A 20,842-nucleotide genomic window follows, 5' to 3' on the forward strand; every position below is an offset into this window, starting at 1 on the left:
AAACACATTGAAATAGATTGTCACTTTATTCGTGAGAAGATTTTATCTAAGGCCATTGCTACTCTGTTAAATCTACTAATCAGTTGGCAGATGTCTTCACCAAATCATTACGGGGTACTAGGATTGATTATATTTGTAACAAGCTTGGTACATATGATCTATATACACCAGCTTGGGGGGGAGTGTTAGATATAGTTTTATCTTATGGGCCTAGGCTCACTATTTTGTATATAAACACATCTTTTGCTTTGCAATACACAAGGAATATGTTCTCTCCATTTACCATTTCTCTCAACAAACATTAAGGAAGCAATAAACAATGTCAAATATCAATATAAAGAAGTTCAACACTAAAGTATGTACAACCGTTGAAGAAACCAAAAAATATAATTCTGGAACAAAATAAAAGAAAACTGCAAAAAATTTATACAAGACAATAACAAACCAGTAATCCATTGTCATTTGTTTCAGCTTGTTTTCCAACCGAATGAACAGAACTGATCTCTCAAAATCCTGCTTGTCATGTGCTGGTTCTATAAAATTGGCTTCAAGAACTCCTAAATATGTACCAATTAGTTAAAAAACCTGGGAATTTTGTAGTAAGCACATGAAGAGAGAACTCAAACAGTGGAGAAAGATAAAAATATACCTACAACACAACTCCCTTTTGATGAACCATCTGCAACTACTTTCCAAAAGGGCTGCATCCTCACAAAGAAGTTAACCACATCAGGATCAGAAATGAGAGCAAATAATACACTTACAAACCAATTTCTTAGGTAGTTGTGCTGCTACCAATAAAGCAATGTAAAGTTCCCAAAACTTCGATGTTTCTGGAGAGGATATAAAAGAGATCTAATACACCAAGTTTGTAGACTTGACTGCACATGATGTGCAACAATATGATACAATACATAAAAAAACCAACCTTGTTTCTATTATTAACTAATACTAGATCATAATCCTAATTAAAGGAAACAAATTATGAGATATAACGGAAATATAGAAACCCATCGTAGGAAATAAAATGAAATATCGAAACTACACATAATAAACCTTTTACTCATGTATGTCTAAAAAAGGTGATTTTCTGAATGAGAAAATAAACAAAATGAAGATACTTGAAAAGCAAATTGAAATAGACATTAATTGAGATGAGGCATTTCATGCATTCAGAACATACCTTGATTAGGCGATTCTTGTGGTACACATTAAATCCAGAAACCTTAATAGAAGCAGCCTCCTTTATAAATCCAATGGTTGTCTTTGTCTCAACCATAGCCTAAAACATACCAAATCCATTAGTTTACAAAAATATAAGAAAAAAAAAATCCTAGTTAAATGTCCATGAGTGATAACTGATAAGGTACTAGTTGACTAAATTGTTATTTATAAAACATTATCTCTTCTTATTATACTGATATGGAAGAAAATCGGTAGAAGAAGAAACAAAACAGACACTCGAGAAATGAAGGGAAAACAGCAAAAAAGGGCAATGCAGATCTTCAAGTGTCTACTCCCAATCCTTTCATCACTCCCAATCCTTTCAGCCTTCTCTATCTGTCAAATTATCAAATCCATTATGCTCCACTCTTACTGTATGAATATTCTCCAAAATTCCAATCTTTCCCACATAACCCACGAGACATTGCACTGCTTTTCTTGGTCCATCTCTCATATTATAGTATTAAGAGGTTTATCAATGCAAAAATTATAAAATAAAAAAATAAAATTTATCGAAAAAGATATTGCAATTTTTATGAATAATACCCACTCTAGTGGTTATTGATTGCAAACTCTATATTTGAAGATCCATACAAACAGGATTTATGTCAAGCAGACTTCATGTATATCCATACTATGAGGAATATTATGTGAAATAGGTAGCCAGTTAAATGGTAGTGCCATATGAAAAATTGCTTTATACAATTTTGAATTGGTACTCCGTATCATGAATCTAACCTCATTTGATGCCATGGCTAGCTGAGGCCTATATGGAATTACTTTTGAATGTATTAACTCATCTGCAATGTTAAACTGTTCCACAAGTTTCCCCCTTAGTATGATTTTGAAGTTAGAAAATTTTCTAAGATACAACATCGAAACATATGCCTGAAACATTTAAAGGGTGAATCAGAATACACAGTAAAAATTAGAAAATGGCAACAATAAATACAATTGAAAACTCAAGTATTACCCGTAAAGAATAACGAATGCGGTAAGAAATATGTGACTGAAGTTCCAAAGTTTTTTTTGTCAATTTTTTATCAGCTCCATGATTGGTCTCATCTCTCAACATAATATCCTGTGCAGAAGACCAAATAAGATCATGACTGCTATCAAAATGATGAATGATGACATTGTCAAGTAATTGAGAAGTTACAAAAACATCACTCCTATCCGTCTAGCACAGATACAGACTGCTGTGCTTGCTATATCACACATACACATCATAACAGATAAGCCAATAACAAGATTGTCTTAATGGCGAGACTTGTGATAGAACCAGAAAAATTGGCCAAATATGGGAATTGGTACCACAATTTGTAAGCATTGACATAGGTGATTAAGATGTATGAAAAAAGTTCACAATAACCAAATGAACAAAAAAAATCATGTTGGAAACCAGCACACATCAGTCAGAATCATCCAATTCTGATTTGTACAGCAACAATAGAATTTAATGTAAATAGGACCAGTTTTTATATCTTTTTTTTCCTTATTTAGATACAACATTTATAGGGAGAATAATTTCACCAATTTTCAGGACTAGATTAGCACACAAGATCATATAGCAGTAAAGAAATACAACATACCTCAGCATCATCATCAAAACTCAATTCATATATCCCTTCATCGTTCAACCACAAATTGTATATTACAACTTTGGTACCATGTGATCCAATATCATCAAACTGGAAAGTATAAACAAATTGATCAATAAAAAGGAGTCCACAGCTTACCAACTTTTTATAAGAAGAGTTATCAATGGCTCTACTACACTCAACCTATTACAAACATCTTTTCGAGATGGATTGCATGTTATTGTTTTCAATAGTGGCTCGAGACAGATTACAATATTACAATGATAATTGATGTTAGCATAATATTAAAGGTTAAGAATATATATAGACCTAGTAATGGAAAGTGTTAAATTATTTCTCATCCAAAAATGAAAAAGAAAAATCTATTAACTTTTCACGTCAACAAGCCTCGTGGACATAAATAATAATGATATTCCTCAACTAACAAAGCCATATAGTACCGTATTTAAGAACATATATGAAAGTTGCATGTGGTTTTTGTTAGAAATAGGAATATTTAATGATTGTTATTCTTCCAAGTATATTCATTATAGTGTTTAGTTGAGTTCATAGCTTAAGAAGTTGTGATACTTTTAGTTGTTTTCTTGAAAACGGTTGTTGCTGTTTATTATTTTTGTAACCTTTATTATTACAAATAGATCAATCTACCGAGTGTGTGATCCACTCAAGCATATTCAGAAAACAAGATCATTGCTTCGTTCTTTAAACATGATATCATAGCTCCTAATCTAAGGGGCTTTGCTTCTACAACACAAAGGTTCTTTAGAAAGCTTGACTAGGCTGTTGAAGCTGTCAAACTTTTCGGTGACTGTTAGACTTTCCAATAACATCTCCAACGTTCATCAACTTTCCAATCACTTATCCAACAACCTTCAATTTTTTCAAGGACTTATACAACAACCTTCAATTTTTCTAGATATTGTTCCAACGAGCTTTCGTTTTCCCATAATTTTTTCAAAAAGTGGTCAGTTTTTTGGCTATTCTTTCGGCGACCACCAACTTTTCGGACATCCACCCTAGAATAATCAATTTGGTGATTTGCAATGCATTCAACCTACCTAAAGGTTGAATGGAAAAAATCATTTAAAGTGGCCACAACTAGTTCACACAATATTGAAAGGAAAACGAAAAATCAATCGCTTGAATGGTGTTGGTCCAAAGGAGGGAGACCCAAATTTTAAAGCATGGGATGAGGAAGATTCATTGATCATTGCTTGGCTGTGGAATTCTATGAAATTAGAGCATCGGATTTTCACTCTTTTTTTCTATACTCATGTATTTTGTTTTTCCTTGTAACTGTTTTTGTTATATCTGAAAGTGACACTTGTCACTATCACTTTCGATTAGTTTTATATTTGTTAGTTAGCTTATCATGTAAGCTAGGTTTGTGTATCTTGTCTTACACTCTTCTACAACAATATATAGTTGTTCTCTCCTTGTATTTCAGTACAGATTACAATCAATAAAATTTTCTTTCATTCTCTAAAATTTCTCTAATATGGTATCAAGAGCAAGGTTCAATCTCTGAACCATGGCCTCATTTTTTCCTCCTCCATCCCCTCCACCTCGATCATCAATAGCTACGCTAACTTTATTCGAAAAACTATCTCCTATGGTGTCAGCAAGTAGAACCTATGAACAAGGAGCATCGATTGCATCATTACCTTGTCAATCCTTAAATTCTCCAAAATATCTCACTCTGGATCATGATGAAGATAGCATCTTTGAAATGTATCTTGCTTCAACCAGCAAGATCAACTTCTGTTATCATGGTTGCAATCGTCGATGTTGTGAGAAATGCTCATGCATGTTATCGAATGCAAATCTTCGTAAAACTTTAGGGAGAAAATTCATGCATTCTTTCAATCTCACACCAATGTGAAAGCGCCACAATTGTGAATGAAACTCCGCAACACGTCGGTTGAGGGATCTACACCACATCAAGAAGATTACTCTGGTTTTAATCACACTTTAACCCCTCGCAATAGTAGATTTGTCGTGGTGGCCACGATCATGGTGCTCATGGAGGCCATGAAAGATATTATGGCATTCAATGCCAATATTTCCATAAGTATGGCCACGAAGCTTCTGTTTGTTATCATAGATTTAAGGAAAGCTATGTACCTCAAGTTCCTCTTGATTTTTCTTATCGGCAACCTATAATGCAACCTTTAGTGCAACCTATGGTTCCAAATTGGTTCCCTCGGCCAGGGAATACCTATCACTATCAAACACGGAGACCTCCTGTATCACATAAGTAGTATATCAGGCCATCTAATCCTAGTGGTCCTTTACTATTAGCTAATTCTTCTCAACCACCTTAGGCTATGGTTACTACAACAGATCCTCTTAGCACTAGGAATTGGTATCCTAACTCAAGAGCCTTACATCACATTACCAATGTCTCAAAACATTCAACAGCAAGTTCCCTTTGAAGGACCCGATCAAATTCTTATAGGAAATGGTCAAGGACTCCTCATTCAATCTACAGGTGTTACCAAATTCTTTTCCTCTCACTCTAATGTTTCCTTTATTCTTAAAAATCTCTTGTATGTTCCTTCAATAACCAAAAATCTTATAAGTGAGTCAGTTTGCGTAAGATAACTATGTTTTCTTTTTCATTCAACCTTTTGTGTGGTTAAATCTCAAGCCACTAAGAAGGTTCTTCTACAGGGGAACAATATGAGAGAGAGAGATATGAGAGAGAGTTTCAGAGAATTCAGTGAATTGTATTATTGATGAATGAAAAGATAAAAGCAAAGATTACAATAAGCGTATATATAAACATAACCAACTTCTAACTAACTATGACAGTTAACTAACTTCAATACAATTAATAAAGGTGTTTATTATTCTATTCTCTAATATACCCCCCACAAGCTCAAGGGGGATGAAAGATAGTGGACGAGTCAGTCACATTGAGCTTGGACCTAAGAAACATAAACCTCTTGGGTGACAGAGCTTTAGTTAAAACGTCTGCATATTGATGTTGAGCAGGTATGTGGGAGACAATAAGAGCTTTGCTTAACACCTTCTCTCGAACAAAAAAGATGTCAAGTTCCATATGCTTAGACCTTGAGTGTAGGACAGGATTGTGAGATAAAGAAACAGTACTTTGATTGTCACAAAGTACTTTGGGAGTATTAAGTTTGACGTGCAATTCCTTTAGAAGGGATTGAAGCCATAAAACTTCCGTAACAGCTTGAGCCAAGGCTCTGTATTCAGCTTCAGTACTTGACCGTGCAACAAGTAGTTGCTTCTTTGACCACCAAGATACAAGATTAGGACCAAGATAAATGCATGCAGCTGAGGTAGATCGTCTATCATTAGGATCAGCTGCCCAGTCAGCATCAGTGAATGCAGTGAGATTAAAAGAATTAGTAGATGTAGCAGGTGTGAACAGCAGACCATGACCAAGAGTGCCTTTGAGATATCTAAGTATCCGTTTAACCACTTTCCAATGCTCCTCCATTGGTAAGCACATAAACTGACTGACTTTATTAACACTAAAAGCAATTTCTGGCCTTGTAATTGTGGCATATTGCAGAGCACCAACAATGGATCTGTATAAGGTTGGATCATCAAATAAAGTGCCATCCTTAGGGAGTTGTTGACCACCAATCATAGGAGTAGATATTCCTTTACAATCCTCCATTTTAACTCGAGTGAGAAGATCCGTAATATACTTGTCTTGAGATAACAACAGTCCACCTTGAGGAGTAGCTTTAACTTCAATACCCAAAAAATAGTCCAAGGAACCAAGATCCTTGAGAGAAAAATTGGCATGAAGCTCATTAACCAATTTTTGCAACAAGTCTGACGAAGTACCTGTAAGAATGATATCATCTACATAGACTAGCATGTAGACAGCGGCTGTGGACTGAGAGAGAATAAACAGACTTGGATCACATTTGCTTTTGGTAAAACCCAATTGAAGTAAAACAGAGGTCAGTCTGTCAAACCAAGCACGAGGGGCTTGCTTTAGACCATAAAGTGCCTTTTTCAACTTACAAACAAGGGTTTTGTTTCCAGATTGAACAAAACCAGGAGGCTGAGACATATAAATGTCTTCCTCAAGCACTCCATTGAGGAATGCATTGTTAATGTCCAGTTGCCGAAGAGGCCATCGAAAGGAAACTGCCAAAGAGAGAATAGTCCGAATGGTGACTGGTTTTACAACTGGAGAAAAAGTCTCTGAAAAATCAATACCAGGTTGTTGATGGAAACCTTTTGCAACAAGTCTGGCTTTGTATTTGTTGATAGATCCATCGGGATTTTCCTTAATTTGAAAAACCCATTTGCAACCAATGGGTTTCCTTCCAGGAGGAAGATCAACTAAAGTCCATGTTTGATTGTTATGAAGAGCTTTAATTTCAGCTTTCATGGCATTTAACCAGTTAGGGTCAGTGAGAGCAGCTTTCACTGTCTTTGGTTCTGCGTTAGACAGTAAAAGTGTGGGAGTGATTCGAGGTTGAACAATTCCATTCTTGGAGCGAGTAATCATTGGATGAATATTGAGCTGCCTGGCAGAGGAGGAGTTGGAGGGAAGAACAGGAGTAGCAGATGATTGGTGCTGAGAAACTGAAGGTGAAGGTGAGGTAGCAGTACCAGCACTCGAATCAGAATGCAAGGTGTTGAAACTTGAGGAGTCTGAGTTGGGGTTAAATGCAAACGGAGTTGGTGTTGACAAAGAAGGATTGTGAGCACAAATTAAAGAAGGAATTGTTGACACCGAAGTTGCAGGGTTGGTAATTTTGGTCTTGGGAGAAAACAGATCATGATAGGGAAACCGCATTTCATTAAAAGTAACATCCTTGCTGATGTAAATTCGACCAGACTTACTTAAGCACTTATAACCTTTGTGACTAGGAGAGTATCCCAAAAAGACACACTCCTCGGATCTAGGTTGAATTTTGTATTGATTATAAGGTCTAAGTAGGGGAAAACAAGAGCAGCCAAAGATCTTGAGAAATTGGTAATCAGGATTCTTGTGGTAAATCATTTGGTAGGGTGATTGAAAATCAATTGAGGAAGATGGTAACCTATTGATTAGATAGGTAGCAGTCAAGAATGCATGATCCCAAAATTTTAATGGAAGTGAGGCATGATGAATCATAGCTAATCCAAGTTCAACAACATGTCTATGTCTCCTCTCAACCATGCCATTTTGGTGATGAGCATACGGACATGTGAGCCTATGAACAATTCCTTGTTGTTGAAGATAGGAAACCATAGGACGAAATTCACCACCACCATCAGTTTGGACAGATTTCAAAGGATGTTGAAACTGTTTTTCCGCAAGAGCCTTAAAATTCAGAAAATGAGAGAACACATCCGATTTCTTGTGGAGAAGGTAGATCCACATATAACGTGTACACGCATCCACACATGTTAAAAAATAAGAATAACCACAACTAGATTCTAATGATGCAGGTCCCCAAACATCAAGAAAAACAAGTTCAAGCGGTTTAGAATAGATAGTTGTTGAAGATTGAGATGGAAGTCTATGAGATTTTGCAACACAACATGAATCACAAAAATCAGAATTTTTATTAATAGGAGGAACATGAATATTACAAGATTTTAAAGCTTTAGTTAGTGCATCATGATGAGGATGCCCTAACCGCAAGTGCCATTGTTTGTAAACTGTGGGAACAGCCCCTTTACATGTTTCAGACAGAAAAATACAAGGTTTAGAAACACTGGAAATAGAATTTTCTAGAATATCATCTGTTGGTGATTCACTTTTTGCTAAAGATGGATGAAACCTATAAAGCCCATCTTCACCAAGTTTTCCTTCAAGAAGAGTCTCGTTCAAATCCTGTGATTTGACAACACAATAGTGAGGATAGAATACAAAGTAGACATTATTGTCTTTGGCAAATTTGGAAACACTCATCAGATTTTTGGTTAAATTGGGAACAAGGAGAAGATCTTTTAAGGACAAAAGAGTAGAGGAACGAATAGGGGACCGAAACACATTAGAACCAATTGAGGTAATGGATGTACCTTGGCCATTAGCCAAGAGGTTTATGTTTCTTAGGTCCAAGCTCAATGTGACTGACTCGTCCACTATCTTTCATCCCCCTTGAGCTTGTGGGGGGTATATTAGAGAATAGAATAATAAACACCTTTATTAATTGTATTGAAGTTAGTTAACTGTCATAGTTAGTTAGAAGTTGGTTATGTTTATATATACGCTTATTGTAATCTTTGCTTTTATCTTTTCATTCATCAATAATACAATTCACTGAATTCTCTGAAACTCTCTCTCATATGGTATCAGAGCAAAAGAGACGCTACGAACCAGAAAATATCACAATAGAAGTTTGCGAAACTGAGCAAAAACAGCGAACACTAAACCAGCCAAACGCGACACGATCAAGCAAGAACGGCACAATCAGAACAAGGAATCAGCCAAACACGACGAAAGAGCGTCAAAGAAACGATTCCGAACACAGAAAAAGAAGACGACACAAACGCCCAAGGTTTGCCGTCAGAAACGATGAACTAACAAAAACTTTGCAATCAATTGCAGTCGTAGCGCGATGCGGAAGCAGGTACGAAGAACATCAAATCGTCGTATGTAAGAAGACTACACAGTAGAGTCGAGGACAAAGAAGAAGAAGAAAAATACTTCCCGGACCCTAGCTCACGATGATACCATATGAGAGAGAGAGATATGAGAGAGAGTTTCAGAGAATTCAGTGAATTGTATTATTGATGAATGAAAAGATAAAAGCAAAGATTACAATAAGCGTATATATAAACATAACCAACTTCTAACTAACTATGACAGTTAACTAACTTCAATACAATTAATAAAGGTGTTTATTATTCTATTCTCTAATAAACAATGGGAGTTGATGGCTTGTACCATTTTCCTTCTCTACTGCAAGCAACACAGAATTCAAAGCAACATGTAGAAAATCTCAATGTTGATTTCAATCCCACTGTTAATTCTGCTTCTATGGAAAATGTAGCCACATGGCATTCTAAACTTAGACATGCTAGCGCAAATGTTCAACATATCATTTTCAAACACTATAATTTTCCACCTCTTGATAAAAAATTTATTGAATTTTTTTCTAGTTGCCTAGGCAAAGCACATAGACTTCCCTCTAATCTATCCACAACTATTTATAATAAACCGCTTGAGCTAATTTATTCAGATGTATGGGATCCTACTCCTTTTATTTCTCGTGGTTACTCATACTATATTTCCTTTGTTGATGCTTGCACAAGGTTTACTTGGATATATTTTCTAAAACAAAAATTTGAAAGAATAAATATTTTTAAACAGTTTCAATCTCTTGTTGAAAGACAATTTCAATCAAATATTGAAGTTGTCCAAATAGAGGAGAGTATCGACTTCTTACTACTCTTTTTACTTAAATGGGAATCCAACATAGAATAATCTGCCCTCACACTCATCATCAAAATGGTGTTGCTAAGCGGAAACATTGCCATATTGTTGAGCTTGGTCTCACTTTATTAGCTCAAACCTCCTTACCTAACTTTTGGGATCATGCCTTTGTCACTAGTGTCTATCTCATAAATCATCTTCCTACATCTTCTCTTCAATTTGACATACCTTATCATAAAATCTTTAGACAATTTCCAAACTACACTATTCTAAAGGTTTTTGATTGTGCCTGTTTTCCCCTCTTAAGACCTTACAACAAAAGCAAACTAAAATATCGATCTCAAAAGTGTTTTTCTAGGATATTCTACATCTCACAAAGGATACAAATGGTTGTCTCAAGATGGTAAATTTATATCTCTAAAGATGTTATATTCAATGAGCTTAAATTTCCCTATCAAAATTGGCCTGCTCAAAGAGCTCCCACAACTATAAATTCATCTATCTCCACTACCCTCACTCTTACTCAACCCAATCTAAGGCAGTCATCTATTCTATCTTTGTCATCATAATGATCCTACTATTTCCCAGACCAGCTCTATTACTACAACTCACACCTCATCATCTGATGACAACCAAAACCCCACTATCATGTCCAAACCTCCTAATACTCATCCTATGCAAACTAGAGCTAAGTTTGGAATTGTTTGTGCTAGAGTTCTGCCTACCTTACATTTGGCTCATATTGAACCAACTACTGCCACACAAGCCTTGGCCAATCCTACCTAGTTCAATGCTATGAAGGAAGAATATGATGCCTTAATTAGAAATAACACATGGACCTTGGTTCCCTTACTCCCAACTAAAGTGCTATTGGCTATAAGTGGGTTTTCAGACTTAAAGAAAATTTTGATGGAACTATAAACAATCATAAAGCATGTCTTGTGGCTAAAGGGTTTCATCAAACTTTAGGTTTTGACTACAATGAAACCATCTCCCCTGTAGTCAAACATGTTACAATTCAAATCATCCAAACAATTACTTTAACTAATCATTGGCCCTTGATACAACTTGATGTTAATAATGCCTTCCTGAATGGTGCTCTTGAAGATCATGTTTTTATGACTCAACTACCTGGTTTTGAATCCAGTGATGCGAGTTTGGTCTACATACTCAATATGCTTCAATTACCAAACCTAAACCTGAAATAAGTTTCTTTGTCAACAAGGTTTGTCAAGTTATGGCTCAACCTCTTGATCAATATTGGGACGATTGTTAAACACATTCTCAGATATCTCAAGGGTACTATCTCATGGGACCTTTCTATAAAACCTACTCCATTGCAGTCTCCATTCTTCAAGCTTATTGTGATGCTAAATGGGCCTCGAACCCTAACGACCACCACTCAACCTTGGGTGCATCTATTTTCTTGGCTCTAATTTGGTTTCTTGATGGTCCAAGAAACAAACGATGGTTGCAAGATCTAGCATTGAGACAGAATATCACAGTCTTGCTCCGATCACTGTTGAAGCTATTTGGATTCAAACTTTACTATAAGAACATAAAACTTCACATACAACTCAGATTTTGTGTCAATCTCAATACAATCTCACTAGCTCATAATTAGATGATACATGCTCACACAAAGCATATGGAATTGGACTTATTTTTTGTTCGTGAGAAAGTCCTAAGTAAACAATTTCAAGTGATTCATGTCCCAATTGTAGATCAATATGTGGATGTTCTCACCATGGTAGTCAGAATCGCGGTTTGCTGTGTAAGATCAAACACGTTCACAATCTTCTTCACCAGTACCATGCTCACGCCTGCTCTAGATCGGAGAATTTGCAGATCGTAGTGGATTGACGTGCAAGAGCGTAACTTGCACGAAAACGGCGCTCTTTTGTGAGCCTATTTTTAGGTTAGTTTGTGGGTTGGATTTGTGACCTGGTTTTATAACCCAGAATTTAAAAACACATTTCAGCCCAAAAAAACCCTAACGTAAGCCCATATTTATTTTCCCCCAAAGCCCAATAACTTAAGAAATGTTTAAAGGTTCCCTCTGCCCCACATCGATTAAAAAAAAGATAAAACCTTTCCACTCTCCCTTTACAAAAACAGAGAAGCTACCACTCCCTTTATGAAAACAAGGACTGCCACTCTTTTATGAATAAAAAATAAATTACCGTCACTTCTACTCTTCTAAAACTATTTAATAAGTTCCAATCACACTCATGTTTCATTCCACCTTTCTTATTCTCTATTTGTGTGGGCTGTGAAATGTTGATTTCCTTTCCTGGCTTTTGTTCTCTCTTGCCCTAGAAGTTACAAACTGATTCAGAATTGGATTTTGTTTACTGTAAGCCTGTACATTTTTGCTGTAACCGTAAGCCTACACTTTCACTTATTTGTGTCATCTAATTCTTTTATTTTTTTTAAAAGACTGTTACATAAATTATTAACTCTTCTGCTATTTCTTATCATCTAGACAATCATTAAAATGACTTCAAATCCAACTCCAAATTCCTGTACCCCTGTGACTCCCAAACATGTTCCTGGAAATATAAGTGATATAGCTTGGAAGCATTGTATTTCAATTGGTAGGGATACAAGGAAACTTCAATGTAAATATTACCAGAAGGTAATAACAGGGGGAGTTTTCAGGATGAAGCATCACTTGGCTGGTATTCAAAAGGATGTTGGTGCTTGCAAGGTTGTTACTGATGAAGTGAAGAAGGAAATGTGGGAAATTGTTGTTGGTTTGCAACAAAATTTGATCAAGAAATCAAGCCTTAATAAGGAGAAGGAAAGTCTAGAAGTTGGTGATAAAAGAAAAGGCAATGAAGCAATTTACATTGGCAATCCTAGAAATATTTTTAAGAAGAGAGTAATTAGTACACAAACCACCATCAATACCATATTTAAGAAAGGTGTGAGAGAGGAAGCATGTCAAGCAATTGCTAGATTTTTGTACAACAACGCAATACCTTTCAATGTGGCAAAGAGTGAGGAATTCATTGCTATGTTTGATTTGGTTTCAAAGCATGGTCTTAGATTTAAGCCTCCATCTTATTTAACATTAGGGTGTCTTCATGAGAACAAAGGTGCTCTAATTAGAATGTTTACTAGTAATGAATGGAAGTCTAGTAGGTATGCAAAAACAAAGGATGGAAAAACAGTTGAGAATGTGGTTTTGGATAAGGGTTTTTGGGGTAATATCATAATTTGTTTAAAGGGTGCGTTGCCTCTAATTGAAGTGCTTCGATTGGTTGATTCGGATCAAAAACCAGCCATGGGGTTCATTCATGAAGCAATGGACCAAGCTAAGGAGAAGATACAAATTGCTTTCAATGCTATCACAAAAAAGGTAACTAAGTATATACTTATTTATTTAATTATTTGAAACTGAAAACAGAAAATTAACTCAATATATTTTGGTTTAGTTATTTGCCTTTGTGGTGCATCATTGATGAAAGGTGGGTCAAGCAACTTCATAGGCCCTTACTGCAGGCTATTTCCTTAACCCTCAAATGCATTATCGTTCAGGATTTAAGGCTGATTTGGAATTGAAATGAGGTCTAATGGACTATCTAACAAGGATGGTGAAGGTTGAAGATGAACAAACTTTAATTGATGTTCAAATTGATGATTTCAAAAAATGAGCTAAATATTTTGGTTGTCCCTTGGCTACTAGGTCAATTAATTTAAAGACTCCAACAGATTGGTGAGAGTCTTACGCTGATGAGCATCCAAAACTCCAAAAATTTGCGATATGTTAAGTAGAATTAAAATATATTATATATCTATAAAATAGAATTACTAGTCTACTAAACTTGCTAGGTTCTTATAATATTTGCATTTGTTTAGGTCCACACAAAGAGAAGGAATAGGTTAAAGCAAAGCACAATGAATGATGTTGTATATGTTATGGCTAATTCAAAATTAGCTAAGAAGAAGCATACAAGGAAACCAGTTCAAATTAATTTTGATGATTGCTCATCCAATGATGAATGGATTATGGAAGATGAGCATGGGGAGAATGAAGGATTGGGTTTGAATGAAAACTTGGCTCCAATGCAAGTTGGGGAGGATGAAATTGCACCTCTAGATGATATGAAAATTGCTGATTTGAATGGTGAATGAGATGGAATTGAAAATGGAGTTGAAGATATCTTAACTTGCGATTATGAGTATGCGGTATGCGACTTCACAAAAGTATTGGTACGCAAGGGTATACATTGTTGGTACATTTTGGTACATTATTAATAGAGTTGTGAGAGAGAAAGATGAGGAGAGTGAGACAGAGAGAAAGCAACGAGAGAGAAGAGAGAATATTTGATAGTAATTGTAATTTCATTAGCTAACTGAAAAATAGGTACAATATCAGTATATATAGAGCCAATGGTATATTGGTCTATATTAACAGAAAATTGATATATAAAGATATACTTAGGAGTAAAACTATACTCCAATACCCCCCCGCAAACTCAACTACTTGAAGCTTGGACCTAAGATCACAAAACCGAGAAGGAGAGAGAGCTTTGGTTAGGACATCAGCACATTGATCGATGGCAGGAACATGAACAACCTGAAGACGCTTGGTAGCAACTTTCTCTCGAACAAAGAAGAGATCCAATTCCATGTGTTTAGTGCGAGCATGAAGAACAGGGTTGTGAGCAAGGGCCACAGTGCTCATATTATCACAGAAGATTACCGGGGTTGAATGATGGACCTTAAGTTCAGAAAGTAACGTCTGTATCCACATAACTTCAGCAGCAGCAAGGGCAAGGCTTCGATACTCTGCTTCTGTACTGGAACGAGCAACGACGGTTTGCTTTTTGGACCACCAAGACACAAGATTTGGTCCAAGAAAAATGGATGCACCTGAGGTGGAGCGCCTGTCATCTGGATCAGAGCATGGATGGAGAAGGAAGAAGTAGTATTAGCAGGTTGCAGATGGAGACCCCAAGATATAGTGCCTTTGAGATAGCGCAGAATTCGTTTGGCAGCAATCCAATGCTGTTCAAGAGGCTGAGACATAAACTGACATACTTTGTTGACAGAGAAACTAATTTTAGGTCTAGTTATTGTGGCATATTGTAACGCCCCAACAACTGATCTGTAGAGGGACGAATCAGAAACTTTTTCTGAACCAAGTTTGGATAATTTGCAGCCACTAACCATTGGGGAAGAGATGGGCTTAGTTGCTTCCATGTCAGTGCGATTTAAGAGATCACGTATGTACTTACTTTGAGTGAGGATGAGAGAACCATCCGACTGATTTTTAACTTCAATGCCAAGAAAGTAATCAAGATCACCTAGATCTTTGAGGGAGAATGCAGAGTGAAGACGAGATACAAGGGTCTGGAGGGTGGTGGAGTTGTTGCCAGTGATAATAATGTCATCTACATACACCAGAACGTAGATGACATTATTGTCAACTGAGTAAACAAATAAGGATGGGTCACATTTGCTGGCTTGAAAGTGAAACTGGAGCAGAGTGGATTTTAACTTCTCAAACCAAGCACGAGGTGCTTGTTTGAGGCCATAAATGGCTTTGTGAAGTTTGCAAACTAGAGTCTTATCAGAAGATTCAAAACCCGTAGGTTGTGTCATATACACCTCTTCGGTAAGAGTACCATTTAAAAATGCATTGTTGACATCTAGTTGTTTAAGAGGCCATTGATGAGTCAACGCAAGAGTGAGAATGAGTCTGACCGTTACAGGTTTGATGACAGGGGAGAAGGTTTCATTGTAGTCATAGCCAAATTGTTGATGAAAGCCTTTGGCTACCAGGCGAGCTTTATACTTATGGACGGTGCCATCAGGGTTTTCTTTGACGTGAAAGACCCATTTGCAGCCTATGGGAGTCCTGTTTGGTGGCAAAGGAACGAGGGACCAGGTGCCATTGTGAAGCAGAGCATTGTGTTCTGCTTGCATGGCTGAAACCAGGTGGAGTTGGACAAGGCTTGGCGAGTGGTTTTGGGTTCAGTATGGGTGAGGAGAAGCGTAGGTTGAAGGCGTGGTTTAACAATACCATCTTTGGCTCTTGTGACCATAGGATGAGTATTGTGAGGATGAATGATAGCATGAGATGCAGGCGCAGGAGGCATCGGATTAGAAGCGGTCAAGGTGTTGGGGGACAGATTAGAAGTAATGTTTGGAAGGTTAGATTGGGTTGCAGGTGTGACAGATTCAGAAACTATGTTGGGCGAAGATGCAGAAGAAGAAATTGGGTGTGGTTCATGGGTGTGAGAGGATGAGGCGGGTAGCGAAGTGATAGGAGGTGAATTGGTGACAGTAAGGGGAACCTCAATGGTGTTTTGAGAGGAGTGGGTTGGGGACGAAGTGAAGAGAGTCTTGTAGGGAAATTTAGCTTCATTGAAGATGACATCTTTGGAGATGTAAAGGCGCCCATCAGCAGCAAGACACTTGTAGCCTTTGTCAGAGGTGGAGTACCCCAAGAAGAGACATTCTTGTGACCGGAGTTGGAGTTTGGTTCGGTTGTAAGGTCGAAGATGTGGGAAGCTAGAGCATCCAAATACTTTAAGAAAGTGATAGTCAGGGGTTTGGTTGAAAAGTTTTTGATAAGGGACCGCGTTTTGAATGGAGGAGGATGGGAGTCGGTTGATTAGGTAAACACTGGTAAGGAAGACATAATCCCAGAAGTGCATGGGTAAATCTGCTTCAGCAAGCAAGGTGAGCCCGAGTTCAACTATGTGGCGATGTTTACGTTCAACCACACCATTTTGATGGTGTGTATGGGGACATATGAGACGATGTTGAATCCCAACATCGTTGAGGTATGTAGTAAAGGGGCGAAACTCTCCTCCCCAGTCAGTTTGCAGTGCTTTGATGGGGAGCTGAAATTGATTGGTAACCATGTTATGAAACTGTTTGAAAACACCAAGGGTTTGAGCCTTGTTTTTGATGAGATAAATCCATGTAAAACGCATAAATGCATCAACAAAAGTAATATAGTACTGAAAACCACACGCAGAAGTAACAGAGGCGGGGGCCCACAAATCGCTGAAAACTAATTTGAAGGGGGCAGTATAAACAGATGAGGAAGGGGCAGAAGGTAGTCTATGAGATTTACCCAGACAACATGGATCACAAAACAGTGTTGTAGTATTATTAACAGGTTTAATGTTGCAGTTACGAAAAACAAGTTTGATTACATCAGAATTAGGATGCCCTAATCTGGAATGCCAAGTGGCAAATGTAACAGAGCCCCTGGTAGTGGAATGAGCAGAACACTGCTGAGCAGTGGCCGGAGACAAGGCAGGTTGCTGTTTGATGTTGGAGAGCAGGGCCGGGAACTGATATAAACCGTCAGGGCCAACTGTTCCATGAAGCAGGACCTCCTTAGTAGCCTGTGATTTTACCAAGCAAAAGGAAGGATGAAATTCAAAGAAAACAGTTATCTTTGGAGAACTGACCGACACTAATCAGATTTTTTGTAATGGAGGGAACAAAGAGAAGATTGTTGAGAGCAAAATGAAACTGAGAATTAATTGGAGAGGGAAACATGGTGACACCTGCAGAGTTTATGTGAAGTCCTTGGCCATTCCCAACATGAATTTGATCCGGGCCTTCGAAGGGGGTGAACTGTTGAATATTTTGAGAAACATTGGTGACATGATTTGATGCACCAGAATCCGGATACCAAGTGGTGTTGTTTGAAGAGGAGGATGAAGCAACCATGGCCTGAGGTTGCGTCGGAGTAGAGGTAAAATGGACTTGAGGGGTGAGATGAGGTCGAGGCCCAAGAATTCCATTTTGATGGAGTGAAGGAGGAGCAGGTTGATTACTGTACCAAGAACCTATATAGGTATTTTGGTTGGGAGAGTGCTGCGTGGGTGCTTCAAGAGGAGAGGATGGGACGTAGGTTTCATCAAACCTAGAATAGCATGAGGAAGCAATATGGCCATACCAATGACAGACTTGCATTGGAATCCAGCAAATCTGCCTCTACCTCGAGCTGGACGGTTAGAAAAACAGCCACCACGAACGCTAGAGCGACCGCCACGACGCTGAGAAAAGGAAGACCGATTTTCTTGATGTGCAAGATTTGCCTGTGGGTGCGTGAGGGGTAGATTGGGGTCAGGGGTGGTTGTGGTGACATTGATGGAGGCAGCAGCTTTCTTCTTGAACTTTTCAAGACGAGATTCATGGCCAAGAAGTAGGGTTTCAACTTCCTCTATGGACAGAAGATCAAAACGGCTACTGATGAGAGATACGGTGGATTCATATTCATCGGGCAATCCTTCAAGAATGATATCAAGGTGTTCTTTCGAAGAAACAGAGTCGCCGATGGCTGTGAGAGCGTCAACCAAGGTTTGAATTCGAACCACATAGTCAGAAATTGTCTAATTTTCAAGTTGGTACTACGAAGTTCATTGCGTAACTGACGGGCTTTGGCATTCATGAGTGAAAGTATGAGTGGATTTTGTCCTAAAGTTGAAAGGATGTTTTGCAACCTATAACACGGGTGAGCATGTCTTTGGACATGGAGGATTGTAGCCAGGAAAGCAACAATTGATCTTGCTGTTCCCAGGCAAGATACGGTTCAGAGATGCGGCCCGCATCTCGGTCAGCAAGGGTTAAAAACTTCTGGGGAATCTGCGGGTTTACAAGAAAATGGTGAAGGCGATGACCCTTGATGACAGGTTCCACCTGTTGACACCAAAGAAGATAATTCTTGGTGTCAAGTTTCTCGGATATGGTGTGAGAAAAGGTGAGAGACGGATAAGAGTGAGGGGGAGGGTTCTTGGGAGGGACAGTGGTAAAGGGTATAGCATTGATGGGCGGAGAGGACGATGGTGGTGGGGAAGAATTCATTGGAGGAGTAGACTCAGCCATAAAGGTTGCTGGATGAACAGAAAGGAGAGACGAAGCTGGGGATCGAGAAACTCTATGATACCATAATAGAGTTGTGAGAGAGAAAGATGAGGAGAGTGAGACAGAGAGAAAGCAGCGAGAGAGAAGAGAGAATATTTGATAGTAATTGTAATTTCATTAGCTGACTGAAAAATAGGTACAATATTAGTATATATAGAGCCAATGGTATATTGGTCTATATTAACAAAAAATTGATATATAAAGATATACTTAGGAGTAAAACTATACTCCAATAATTATTTAATTTTATATACTAGATTTTAAAATATAAATTAATATGCCACAAATATAATTTTTAGGTAATAAAAATTGTAAGTTACATCTATTGTATCAAAATAACATTTTGGACTAAAATAATAGTTTTAGTTACCAAGTCACAGGTTCCTGAACTTAAAAGGTGGAATTGTCATTTTCTATTATTTAGAATAGGGTTGTACCTGCTAGATACAAGCTCACAAAAAGGATAATTGCAACTTTCTTGCTCCAACTACCATTTTTCATTATTTTGACCGCTTGACCACGAAACCCACCGCTCTAGGAGCGATGGCCCTTAAAGGAGCAATAGGCAAGCAAGATGGACCTTGGAGGAGAAAGAAACTACACAACATCACTCACTTTGCCCAAAATTGGGCAATTCATAAAAAAATCGCTATTTTTTTATTCCATTTGTGCTCTTTCTTTCCTAGTTCTTCCCGAAAACCTATTTGTTCATCTTCTTGTTTCATGATTTTTCATCTCTCATGGTTCATCTGTCACACAAATTTATGTAGGAATTCAAACATACCGATTCGAAAAAGAACCGGGAATTGGTATGTACAAACCAATTCACAATTTTTCCCTGATAGCAGCGAATTATGTAACTATGATCCAAAAAAATCCCTACATAACCCTAAAAAATGTTCTTCGTGTCCCAAAATGTCCACAAATCTTGTCTCAGTACAAAAACTCACAAATGACACATCTAGTATTGTTTCTAACAATAATTGTTATGTATTCCAGGACAAGGAATTGGGGAGGATGATTGAATATGCTAGAAAAGGGAATGGCCTTTATCTTCAACTCTATCCATTACCGAAGAAAAGAAGAAGAAAAAAAGTCTCATTCATTCATGTCAAATTCTTTATTGTCAAAAAAGGGGGAAAATTACTTTTTCATCATCATCTTGGACATCCATCTTTTGAAATCATCAAAGTTATGTTTCCATCTTTGTTTTATGTAATAGAAATTGTCTTTAATGTGATGTATGTGAAATTGCAAAACACAAGCATGTACCTTTTCCATCAAGTAACAAAGAAAGTATATTTCTTTTTCACCTTGTTCATACTGATGTTTAGGGACCATCTCCTATTCCAAATGTGTCATTCAATCATGTCAAGGTCTTTATAGTCAAAAAAAGGGAAAAAAAAACACTTTTTCATTATCATCTTGGACATCCATCGTTTGAAATCATCAAAGTTATGTTTCCATCTTTGTTTTCTAGAATAAAAATTGATTGCCTTCGATGTGATGTATGTGAAATTGCAAAACACAAGCATGCACCTTTTTCCATTAAGTAACAAAGAAAGCATATTTCCTTTCACCTTGTTCATGCTAATGTTTAGGGATCATCTCCTATTCCAAATGTATTAGGGGCTATTCCAAATGTATTAGGGGCTCGGTGGTTTGTGACGTTTTTTGATGATTGTACCCGAGTTACTTGGGGTTTACCTACTTAAACACAAATTTCAAGTAAGCAATGTCTTTCAAAATT

General features: G+C 37.4%; 1 protein-coding gene across 1 annotated transcript in view; it reads right to left on the reverse strand.

Moving 5' to 3' along the window:
- LOC109814116 (protein MICRORCHIDIA 1) overlaps nucleotides 1-20,842 on the reverse strand; it is a 52,809-nt gene that overhangs the window by 13,526 nt on the left and 18,441 nt on the right. The window contains exons 9-14 of the mRNA XM_020378466.3: nucleotides 2,817-2,915; nucleotides 2,198-2,305; nucleotides 1,963-2,112; nucleotides 1,184-1,282; nucleotides 650-701; nucleotides 446-557 (exon numbers count right to left, since the gene is read on the reverse strand). Of these exons, the coding sequence (XP_020234055.1) occupies nucleotides 446-557; nucleotides 650-701; nucleotides 1,184-1,282; nucleotides 1,963-2,112; nucleotides 2,198-2,305; nucleotides 2,817-2,915 (620 nt within the window). The remainder of the gene's footprint in view (nucleotides 1-445; nucleotides 558-649; nucleotides 702-1,183; nucleotides 1,283-1,962; nucleotides 2,113-2,197; nucleotides 2,306-2,816; nucleotides 2,916-20,842) is intronic.

This window comes from Cajanus cajan, chromosome 5 (assembly GCF_000230855.2).
Source record: "Cajanus cajan strain Asha chromosome 5, NIPB_CcT2T_4, whole genome shotgun sequence".
Taxonomy (NCBI): domain Eukaryota; kingdom Viridiplantae; phylum Streptophyta; class Magnoliopsida; order Fabales; family Fabaceae; genus Cajanus; species Cajanus cajan.